This window comes from Myotis yumanensis, unplaced genomic scaffold, assembly GCF_028538775.1.
Source record: "Myotis yumanensis isolate MYYU_CA2020_CCGP unplaced genomic scaffold, mMyoYum1.0.hap1 SCAF_1, whole genome shotgun sequence".
Taxonomy (NCBI): Eukaryota; Metazoa; Chordata; class Mammalia; order Chiroptera; family Vespertilionidae; genus Myotis; species Myotis yumanensis.
This window is the reverse complement of record NW_027223752.1, coordinates 1,781,662-1,792,632: the sequence shown is the minus strand read 5'-3', so window position 1 is coordinate 1,792,632 and position 10,971 is coordinate 1,781,662. Positions and strand designations below refer to the sequence as shown.

The 10,971-nt window shown below is 66.4% G+C and overlaps 2 protein-coding genes across 5 annotated transcripts in view; both read right to left on the bottom strand.

Annotated features, from left to right (window-relative positions):
- Positions 1-1,079: 1,079 nt before the first annotated feature.
- On the bottom strand, positions 1,080-7,745 carry TEX22 (testis expressed 22). Its single transcript, XM_070400757.1, has 3 exons — positions 6,869-7,745; positions 1,869-1,985; positions 1,080-1,366 (listed from the first exon to the last, which is right to left on the bottom strand). Exons 1-3 carry the CDS (start codon positions 7,010-7,012, stop codon positions 1,190-1,192), a joined length of 438 nt encoding a protein of 145 aa, XP_070256858.1. The 5' UTR covers positions 7,013-7,745; the 3' UTR covers positions 1,080-1,189.
- Positions 7,746-10,102: 2,357 nt separating this feature from the next.
- The window catches only part of PACS2 (phosphofurin acidic cluster sorting protein 2), a 32,236-nt gene continuing 31,367 nt past the window's right edge, over positions 10,103-10,971 (bottom strand). For all 4 annotated transcript variants that reach the window (XM_070411821.1, XM_070411839.1, XM_070411831.1 and 1 more), the window contains one exon: positions 10,103-10,807. In XM_070411821.1, coding sequence (XP_070267922.1) covers positions 10,689-10,807 — 119 coding nt within the window. In that variant the 3' untranslated portion in view covers positions 10,103-10,688. The remainder of the gene's footprint in view (positions 10,808-10,971) is intronic.

Here is a 10,971-nt window from a genome sequence, read left to right as displayed (position 1 = left end):
CGGTTGGCACCTGGGGTCGGTCACTGGGCTGTGGGCGTCCTGTGCTCTGGGATGTGAGCCCCCGGGTGCCAGGAGCCCTGGGAAGACAGTCCCTCCCCGATGTCCACGCCTCCCCACCGTAACGGCTCGGTCTCACGGCGAGGGGTGAAGGCTGCTCCCCGAAGACCCTGAAACAGTATCCCGGTGCCAGCAGCCGGACAGTCCCATGGTCCCTAAAAGGAGAGAGGCAGGAGGGAGAAGTGAGGTGGGAAGGGGGTCGAACGCCAACCTGCTGACCTGGGAGATGGCAAAAGGGACCCTGAGCCCAGGGATGCGGGCAGTTCCAGGAGCTGGACAGGCCAGGAGTGGGCGTCCCCTGGCACCTCTGGGAAGGAAGGCAGCCCGGCCCACACCTGCCCAGCCCAGCCCGGGGGCCTGCCTGGACCTCTGGGGAGCCACAGGGAGTGACCAAGGCAGCAGCGCTCTGCGGGGACGGGGAGGGCGGGGACAGGGAGGACAGGGAGGACGAGGGCTCCCCAGCAGAGGTGGTGCTCCTTCCCCACGTGCTGCGACCACGGGAGGCGGCCAAGGAGCCCCAGCTCCAGGCCTCAACCCTGAACCCCATGGCTTTGCCACAGCGGTGGGGGTGCCGGGGCCACCTGACACCCAGCTCCCGGGGGAGACCTCATGCAGAGGCCCGAGACCACGTGGAGGGCGGAGGGCGGAGGGCGGGCGGCCCTCCCAGCCTCATGAGACCGTGGAGAGGGCAGTGTGAGCCAGTGGACCCCGGGGTCTCGTGCGATGCCCGCGGAGCCTTAGAGTCACTCGGCCCCGGAACAGACTGTCACCCGCCCAGACCTGCTGAAGGGATGCGGGCACAGGGGCATCATCCCGCCCGCCCGCCCCACCTGGCCCTCCTCACCCACCCCCTTGATCATCGGGGTCTCTGAGCGGAGGGCCCTCATGTCCTCCAAAGCCCTGCCCAACCCTCTGCCCCGCCGCCGTCCCCCCCCCCCCCCCCCCCCCGTCTCTGTGGCCTCCCCCCAGGGCCTGAGGAATGCAGTCCTGGAACACATTTAATTATTTAATTTCAGGGGAACCAGAGAGAACCAGTGAGCCCAGCAGTAGGCAGGGCACGGGGGGAGGGGGGGGTGCAGGGCTGGCCTGGGCCCCTGGGGGTGTGGAGGGCCCCCCAAAAGGCCTGGTGGGCTCAGGAGGGCGGGCACCCGGAGGCCCAGGCCGAGGTCATGTTGTGCCAGAAAGGCGAGCTGCGGGCCAGGAAGGTGTGGAAGGCGTGGGTGGACTCGGCCGACCGGGGCGAGTGGAAGATGAGCACATCCTTGTCCACGTCCTCAGACACCAGTCGCCTCACGATCTGCAGGATGTCCTGAGGGGGCGCGGGGTCAGGGGTGGGGTCAAGGGCCGTGGGGTCAGGGCCACGGGGTCAGGGGTGCAGGGTCAGGGGTGCAGGGTCGGGGCACGGGGTCAGAGGTGGGGGATCAGGGGCGCGGGGTCAGGGGTGGGGTGAGGCTGGGCAGGGGTACGGGATCAGGGGCACGGGGTCAGGGGTGCAGGGTCAGGGGCACGGGATCAGGGGCGTGTGGTCAGGGGCACGGGGTCAGGGGCGCAGGGTCAGGGGTTCAGGGTCAGGGGCACGGGGTCAGGGGTTCAGGGTCAGGGGCACAGGGTCAGGGGTTCAGGGTCAGGGGCACAGGGTCAGAGGTGGGGGATCAGGGGCGCGGGGTCAGGGGTGGGGTGAGGCTGGGCAGGGGTGCGGGATCAGGGGCGTGGGGTCAGGGGCTCGAGGTCAGGGGTGGGGTCAGGGGCTCGGGGTCAGGGGCGGGGTGAGGCTGGGCAGGGGCGTCCGTGACCCGCGCCCTCCGGCGCACCTGGCCGTGGGAGCCAGGACGGTTCTGCGTGGCGTCCTGCAGGGCCCGCTGCCTGCGCTCCTCGATGCTGAGGCTCCAGTGGCGGGAGCGGCGCCTGCTCTCTGGGGGTTCGCTCACCTAAGGGGACAGAGGTCCCTGGACCCAAAGACCCTCCGCGCCCCCCCCCCCGGGGGATGCTGAGCTCCCGGGCCCCAGCCCGGCTCCCACCACCAAGGCCAGGGCCTCGCAGCTCTGCCCGGCGCCCTGGCCGGGATGCCCACCTGCCCGCTGGGCTGTGCGCAGGGGCCCAGGCGGGAAGCCTAACTGGAGGCCAGGCCTTGGGGCTGGTGCGGAGGCGGCACTGAGCCCCCGACCTGGGGCCTGAGGACAGCAGCCCTACTGCTGTGGCCTCGGGGAGGGCGGGCCCAGCTCTGGCCCGGGTGGCTCAGTGGATAGAGCACCTGACTGCGGACTGAAGGGTCCCAGGTTCGATTCCGGTCAAGGGCACATGCCTGGGTTGAGGGCTCCATCCCCAGTGGGGGGCGTGCAGGAGGCAGCCGATCCATGATTCTCTCTCATTACTGATGTTTTTCTCTTTCTCTCCCCCCTCCCTTCTTCTCTGAAATTAATAAAAGTATAAAAACAAATAAATGTAACAGAAATGGACCGGCACTGGATTCGTTAGGGGCGGGGGGCGGTCTGGCAGGTTTCAGACATTAAGCCCCTGGGGCAGGGCCTGCGGCTGTCACCCCAGAGCCCGGCCCATGGCGGCCGCGGGGAGTCTGCAGCGCGCGGCTTGTGAACGGATCCTTCCTCCACGGCCGTCTGCCGGGCACTCTCCCTGTATTTAAACTGTGACGTCCGCGTGGTGACCCTGCACCGTCCTCCTCTTTTATGAGTGGGTTTGTCTGGGGAGACACTGTCCCAGCGGCAAACGGCGACCCCTCGTCTTCTCTCTCCGGTGCTTAGCGCTCACTTCGCTTCCCTGGCTTCTGCACAGGCCCTGCCATCGTCACCGAGACGCTCTGACCCCTGCCTGGCCCGAGTCTGCAGGAATGCTCCAGGGAGGCCCACTCGGAACCGCCCATCCCGTCCTACCCTGTTCAGCTTCGGGGGGGGTGGGGGCGGGGGACGGACGGACGGACGAGGAATAGGTGGAGGGGCAGGGGAGGGAAATATTATGTCAACAATAAAAAATAAATTAATTTTTAAAAAGACAACAGGTGTTCAGTTTTGTTTTTAAGGAAATAAACTGGAATTTACTGGCATTCTTCTTCATCATCCATTGAGGCAAATTGTGTGGTCTTCTTCCTTTTGTCCATTAGAGCTTTTTTTTTTTCTTTTCTTATATTTTTGGCAAAATTCAAACTCTCCATCCCATTGGAGCATTTTACAAATTTCCAAATTCCTTCCTCCTCGGGACACATATGCACCTTCATTTGTTCAGCAGAGTCTCTGAGCACATCTGTGCTGCGCGCCCCCGCCCCCGGCCCTGGGGACTCGCTGCCGCTGACAGAGCCCTGGCTCCCTGGTTCCCTGGTTCCGGAGAGCCACTCGGGATGGGAGGACGTCCGTCTCCGGTGCGGCTGAGGGCCTTCCGCAGGGCGCTCTGTGCCCGCGGGAGCCGGGCCCATGGTTGCCCTCCTTCACCTCTGCCCTCTCATCCTCACGGGCCAGTGGCTGGGCAGCTCAGACCTCACGGGCGGGGATGGCTGCTTTCCTAACTGCCTGGGGTGCCCGCCCACACGTCACTCGGGGGGGCTCCCCGGCTGCCGTGGAGTCCTTGGTGCCCTGGCAGGCGGCTCAGTGGGTCAGAGCATCGTCCCAATGCGCACAGGTTGCGGGTTCGATCTCTGGTCAGGGCACATCCAGGAAGCAACCAAAGATGCATGAACAGGGAGCCACACACGAAGTCCCTCCCTCCCTCCCTCTCTCTAAAACCCCTGGGTGAGGGTTAACAAAACAAACGAACAAAAAGCCCAGCCCAGCTCCCCTCCGTGGGCTCCCACGTCTGCTCTCACCTGAGCGCGCACCGCTAGAGGCCCCGTGCTAGTGGCTGAGTGTCTGTCCTGTGTCTGGCTCACTTCGCTCAGCTGACATCCCCACGGCCCACCCGAGTGGCAGCCGGGGCAGGGCGCTGTCCGTGGGGCGGATGCACGCGCACAGGTGGACACTGGTGGCCGGCACCTTTGGGATGTTGTGAAGGGGCTGCCGCGGACATGGGTTTGCCGACGTCTGCCGCGTCTCTGCTTCCTGGCCTTTCACAGAAGCGCCCGGGAGTGGAGCCGCTGGGCCACACGTCCGCCCCCGCAGCCGCCCGCGGGGCTCCCACGTCTCCACATCTTCACCCACCTGCTGGCCCGTCTGGTGAGTTACGGCAGCCCTCCTAGCAGGTCTGAGGGGCGTCCCTGGGGTCTGACCTGCACAGGCCTACGACTAACGGTGTGGACACCTTCCCACACACCTGACCACTTGTATGTCTTTCGAGAAATGTCTCTTCAAGTCCTCTGCCTGTTTCTTGCCTCGGATTGTTGCTTCCTGTCGTTGAGTTTTAGGAATCCTCCGTGCATTCTGGATCCCAACCCCTTGGCAGACATGTGACTTGCAAACATTTCCTCCCACCCAGGAGCTGACTTTGCCCTCTGGTGACCATGTCCTTGATGGTCCTGAGTTTTTCGTTTTGGTGAAGTTCATCCAACGCATCTGTTTTTACTTTTGTGGCCTGTGTGGTTGGCGCCACACCCGAGAAGCCACTGCTGGCCCCAAGGTCCCGACGCTTCTCCCAGGACTGTACGCCCTGAGCTCGTGCACTCCCGTCTTCCTTGCGCTTGGAGGTCCTTTCTGCCCGACGTCACCCATCCTGTGCTGGAGGGCGCCCGGGGCTCCGAAGTCTGGCCTTTCCCCGAGAGGAGCTGTGGCTCCCGGCCCATCTGCTGCTCTTCAGCCCTCAACGTGTCCCTTTTCTTTCGTGGTTTCTGGACCCTGAGGCTCGGCTGGGAGGGCCACCCCCACTGCAGGGTTTCTTCTTGTCCTTGTAGGGCCTCACATTTCACTGCAGGTTGTCCTGGTTCCCAGGGAGAGGCGGGGCTACCACGTGCCCAACACAGTTTAGGGAAGTCTCCCGCCCCACCCACACTGCGCCTGTCGGTATTTTGGCCAATGTCTTGATTTTCTTTTGGTGTTTTTAAGGAGTGATTTAAAAAAAATTATTTTTGTTGAAAATGTTACATATGTCTCCTTCCCCGCCCTCCCCCCCGCCCACACCCCTGCTGTGTCCGTGGGTTATGCTTATCTGCATGCCTAGAAGTCCTTCGGTCGATCTCTTAAACCTCCCCTCCCCCTGTCTTCCCTCTGAGGTTTGACGGTCTGTTCGATGGTTCTCCGTCTCTGTATCTATTTTTGCTCATCAGTTTACGTTTTTCATTATATCCCACAAAGGAGTGAGCTCATGTGATATTTGTCTTTCTCTGGCTGGCTTATTTTGCTTAGCGTAATGCTTCCCAGGTCCATCCATGCTGTTGCAAATGGAAAAGCTCCTTCTCTTTTACGGCAGCGTAGTATTCCATTGTATAGATGTACCTCAGTTTCCTAATCCACTCATCTGCCAAACGAGGCACTTAGGCTGTTTCCAAATCTTAGCTATTGTAGATTGTGCTGCTATGAGCAGAGGGGTGCATATGTCCTTTCTGATTGGTGTCTCTGATTTCTTGGGAGATAGTCCTAGAAGTGGGTTTCCTGGGTCAAATGGGAGTTCCATGTTCAATTTTCTGAGGAAACTTCACACTGTCTTCCACAGTGCTTGCACCAGTCTGCATTCCCACCAGCAGGGCAAGAGGGTTCCTTTTCTCCACATCCTTGCCAGCACTTGTCTTTTGTTGATTTGTTGATGGTAGCCATTCTGACAGGTGTGAGGTGATAGGAGTGATTTTTTAAAAATATATTTTATTGATTTCAGAGAAGAAGGGAGAGGGAGAGAGAGATAGAAACATCCATGAGGAGAGAGAATCACTGATCAGCTGCCTCCTGCTCGCCCCCTACTGGGGATTGAGCCTGCAACCTGGGCACGTGCCCTTGACCAGAATCAACCTGAAACCGTTCAGTCCACAGGCTGGTGCTCTATCCACTGAGCCCACCGGCCAGGCCATGTCTCCATTTCCTGTTCCGTCCTGCGGCTCATGCATCAGATGCCAGGACCCCTGCTTTCAAAACGGAGCTCTGAGCTCTGACTGCCTCTCTGCTAGGGCTGAACCTATTCTTATTTTTCCATTGGAGCACTTTGCCGTATTGGAAAAGAAAAGCTTTAGCATCTTGTTTTGTGTGGGTTCTTGTATCCTCACCTGAGGATATTTTCCCATTGGTAGTTAGAGAGTGGAGGGGAGGGGGAAAGAGAGAGACACATCGATGGGAGAGACACATCCGTCGGTGGCCTCCTGCAGGCACCCCAACCAGAGCTGGGGATGGAGCCCGACACTCAGGTACATGCCCTTGACCGGAATCGAACCTGGGACCCTCCAGTCCGCAGGCCCACACCCTGTCCACTGAGCCACACTGGCCAGGCCGCCCTCGGCCTCTTTACGCGCCAGCCTGGACCTCACGGACATCTGAGCTGACCTGTCTGGGGACTCAGCTCTCGGGGTCCCCACTCGGACCCACAGGCCCCGTGTCCACCTGGCTCGTCCAGGCTTCGGCCCTGACACGGGGCCACACAGAATTCCCGGCGGCAGCTGCCCTGTGGGAGCGAGCGGCTGTGGGGGGCACTCAGGCGGCTCCAGGGTGAGGGCGCTGTGAGGACTGGGGCTGCCCTTCCCTGGTCTCAGGTGCCCCCTCCCGGTGCCTGGGGAGGCAGGCTGACCCCTGCAGCTCTGGGGGCTGTGGGAGGAGGCCAGTCCTGTGCCCAGCCCACCCCTGTGCTGGGCCGATCAGCCGCGCCCACCCTCGCACACCCGCCCAGCGCCCCCCGCCCAGCCCCTGCGCCCTGTGTGTGTGTGTTGGGGGGTGGGGGGGGGCAGGCCCTGGCTTACCCAGTCCTGAGTCTCCAGCACCTGCTGGCGGCCGCTCTGCGCGCTGGGGTGGCCCTGGGCGGCAGGCCGACTGGGCAGACGCTCCGGGGGGAGCGGGGGTCCCGGCTTCTGGGGGGCGCCTCCCAGCAGATGCTTCCCGCTCATGCTCAGGCTCACGCTCGGCCGGCAGCCGGCGGGCAGCCGGCGGGCCGCCGTGGGGCGCTGGCCGCAGGTCCCCGGGGCTCCCCGCCCCCTGCAGACGGAGGTCAGGCTCCGGGGCTCCCCCCGCAGGTGGAGGTCAGGCTTTGGGGCTCCCCCCGCAGACGGAGGTCAGGCTCCGGGGCTCCCCCTCAGACGGAGGTCAGGCTCCGGGGCTCCCCGTACCCCCGCAGACGGAGGTCAGGCTCCGGGGCTCCCCGACCCCCGCAGACGGAGGTCAGGCTCTGGGGCTCCGGGGCTCCCTGTCCCCGCGGCCGGGCCTCAGGCCCTGACACTCCACAGCGGACCCCTCGGGTGCCGGGGCCTCAGCTCCTGCTGCCACTTGCTCCTCATGGGTCCCCCGAGCCGAGCCCCGCCGCTCCCCGCAGGCTCCCCGGACCCCCCGCCTCTGCTCAGGCTCAGGGCCTGCGGGTGAGACTGCGGGGCGGCTCCCCCACCGCCGCCTCGAGCCCCTGTGACCTCACCCCCACGTGGCAGGACCGCACCACGGCCCAGAGGGCTCCGAGGGGGGAGGGGGCGGGACACCCCGGGAGGCTGGGAGGGGACCTGGGGGTGCGCTGGTCAGGGCAGAGCAGATGGGGTTACAGCGGTCAGCAGGAGGGGGGACACTGGGGTGCCAAGGTGGGGGAGAGGCGGGGTACACTGAGGTACAGTGGTGGGGAGGGCGGGTCATACTGGGGTACAGAGATGGGCAGGGGCGGGGTACACTCGGGTATGGAGGTGGGGGAGGGGCGGGGCGCGCTGGGGTACCGGGTGGGGGAGGGGGAGGGGCGGGACACTGGGGTACGGGGTGGGGGAGGGGCGGGGCGCGCTGGGGTACGGTGTGGGGGATGGGGAGACACTGGGGTACGGGGTGGGGGAGGGGCGGGGCGCGCTGGGGTACGGGTGGGGGAGGGGGCTTACTGGGGTACGGGGTGGGGCGCGCACTGGGGTACGGGGTGGGGGAGGGGGCTTACTGGGGTACGGGGTGGGGCGCGCACTGGGGTACGGGGTGGGGGAGGGGCGGGGCGCGCTGGGGTACGGGGTGGGGGAGGGGTGGGGGCGCACTGGGGTACGGGTGGGGGAGGGGCGGGACACTGGGGTACGGGGTGGGGAAGGGGAGGGGCGGGGCGCACGGTTCTGGGAGGTCGAAGGGCAGGGGTGGGGCCCACGGAATTCTGGAAGCCTGAGCGGAGGAGCGGAGCGACTTCCGCTGCAGGTCCCGCCCCGCTGTTTCCGCTTCCGGCCCGTGCGCGCCTGCGCCCTGGAGCCCGCCCTCCCCGCGGGACGGAGGCAGCGGGCGGGGGGCATGGGGCTCCCGCTGTTCGTGCCGCCTCCGCACCTGCGAGCGGACGACTCTGTTCCCCAAAAGGCCCGGAGGGAACCCCGTGTCCCTTAAACAGCAGCAGCGACGCCCCCCCGGCTCCCCGGCCGAGAAGCGGGTGGTCAGCAGCCGGCCCTCCGGGGCGGGTGGCGGTCTGGCCATGAGTCCGTCCGTCCGTCCGTCCGGGGCCCGCGCCCGGGGTGACCGCGCAGCGAGGCCGGCCTCGGCCCGGTGCCCCGGCCTCCAGCAGCCCCCTCGCCCCGCGGCCTCCCGCCGGCCCCGATCCCGGGCCGAGGCCCACCGGAGGGGGCGGTGGAGCCGGGAAGGCGGCGGCTTCCCCGGGGCCCGTCGCCCTCGGGCGTCCGATGGGCTGGAAACCGCCGCTCCGCACCCGCTCCCGCCCCGCGCTCCCTCCGGGCCGGGCTGTGCGCACCGTCCTCAGCGGGAATCGTGGGGCCCGGGGTCCGCACCCCCTCCCGCCCCGCGCTCCCTCCGGGCCGGGCTGTGCGCACCGTCCTCAGCGGGGATCGTGGGGGCCGGGGTCCGCACCCCCTCCCGCCCCGCGCTCCCTCCGGGCCGGGCTGTGCGCACCGTCCTCAGCGGGAATCGTGGGGCCCGGGGTCCGCACCCCCTCCCGCCCCGCGCTCCCTCCGGGCCGGGCTGTGCGCACTGTCCTCAGCGCGCCCGGGCCTCGGGGAATCGTGGGGGCCGGGGCGGCGGCGGGCGGGCTCTGCAGGCCCCGCGCACAGGGTAGAGGTGCCCGTGCCCCCCGCCCCCCCCCGGGGTACCGGACACAGCTGAGAGGGGGGCAGGGAGGCAGCGGGGAGGAAGCTCCAGGGTGGACGGGACAGCCGCTTGGCCACTTCCTCCAAAACCAGCCGAGGCCAGAGGCCGAGGGCGGCCACCTCCACCTGCTTCTCCCCGCCGGGCAGTGACCAGGCCCTGGCACCCGCGGCGGGAGGCGTGGGGGGGCGCAGGGTCGCCCGGGCTGTGGGCTCCGGGTTCTCCCCGGGTCCGCCCCAGGCACTGGTCCCTGCACCCGGAAGGTGTACTGAGCAGAGGTGCTGTCTGGGGCGGGGGGGGGGGGGGGGGGGGGGGGGGGAGGGGGGCTCCCAGGCCTGGGCTCACCCACGGCCATGCCCGTGTCCTATCTGCCAGCAGCCCCAAAGCCCTTGGTGTGAACAGCCTCAGGGGGAGAAGGTAGGGAGGGCACAGGTGAGAACGAGGGGCCCTCTCCCACCCCAGGAGGGACCCCTGCTGGTGAGGCCCGTCCCTCTGCAGCGGGCCCTGCATTTGGCGCTTTCTGAGCACAGCTGCGTGGCTCTCGGCCTTAGGAAGCTGGGCCCACCGCCTGGGGGCGGCCAGCCGGGGAGGGTGCTGGCTGTGTGGGAAGGTGTAGGGTGGGCTCCAACTAGGATGGGACCCAAACCCTAGCTCTGAGGTGCTCCACCCGGCCCCTGCGGGGGTCCCCTGGCTGTCCCCACAGCTCCCACGGTGCCCAGCCTGAGCTTCCACTGGCCACCCCAGGGCTGCTGTACCCCCACCCGCCCCCCAGCCAGCAGGTGGGGCTGGGGGTGGAGGGAGGAGAAAACCACCGTGCGTGCCAAGTCTGGGGCAGGAGCCACGCGAGGGAGCGGGTCACGGAGGCGGGTGTGCTGGGCAGGGCGGGGGCCGCTGGCGGTGTCCAGCCCTGGCCCCGGGATGTGAGAAGAGCGATGGACTTGTTTGGCAGCCACATTGTAACATGTATTTAAAAGCATTAAAAATAGCTGCTGCTGTGAAACCCCCGCTGCCCGTGGGGATGGAGTTTACTGGGAACCACGGGTGGGTGGTGCGGGCCACTTGGCTGGTTGGCAGCTGGGCCCAGGGCCGGCGGGCTGCTCCTGGGTTCTGCTCAGGATGCCCCCAATGGGGGCCAGCCCTTGGCCTCTGGCCGCTCAGCTCTGAGTCTGTGGGGCCAGGAAGCAGAGTCCTGGGCGCAGGCCGAGCCGGCTCCACGGGGAAGCGGAGTCCTGGCCGCCAGGAAGGGCAGGTAGAGAAGGCGAGAGCCCTTCTCGCCGGGAGTGTTAGGGGTCCTGAGGCCGAAACACACCTTCCTTGATTCTCCAGCTCAACAGTGCCCGCCTGACCTCCCGCCCGCCAGGGCGTCTGGTTAATAAGCAGAGCGGTTGGGGGCTCCCGGTGGGGGCCGCCCCGTTAGTTTCCAGGTGGTAAGACGGTTTTGGTTGTGTTTCCAGGGTCTGTCTCTGTCGTAAACTGAAATGTTAACAGAATAGCAGCTGGGCCTCCCGGGCTCGGCCACGCAGGGCGAGGGCAGGGCTAGAAGGTGGACTTGGAGTGTCCGAAGATGCAGATGGGGAAGTGCTTGACGTGGGAGGACCACTGGGCCGCCAGCTGGAAGAACTTCACGTCGTTCCACTCCACGCCGTCGATGAGGACTGCGGGGACAAGACCGCCTGACCCGCCTGCCATGGGCCAGCAGCGCGCCCACCCCTCCAGCCGGGGCCCGACTCCCCCAGCGACCCCCAGGCTCTCGGGGGACGAGGACCTGCTGGCCAGGCCTTTCTGCCGCCTGCCCTCTGAGCCACCCGTGGCCGCCTCT

What these genes read in the sequence shown, in the direction of transcription:
- TEX22 (XM_070400757.1), bottom strand. Translation starts at nt 7,012, where the DNA reads ATGAGCGGGAAGCATCTGCTGGGAGGCGCCCCCCAGAAGCCGGGACCC. An exon ending in TGCTGGAGACTCAGGACTGG is followed by an intron (nt 1,986 to 6,868) that starts GTAAGCCAGGGC and finishes CTGTCCCCTTAG; the next exon opens with GTGAGCGAACCCCCAGAGAG. An exon ending in GTCCTGGCTCCCACGGCCAG is followed by an intron (nt 1,367 to 1,868) that starts GTGCGCCGGAGG and finishes GCGCCCCCTCAG; the next exon opens with GACATCCTGCAGATCGTGAG.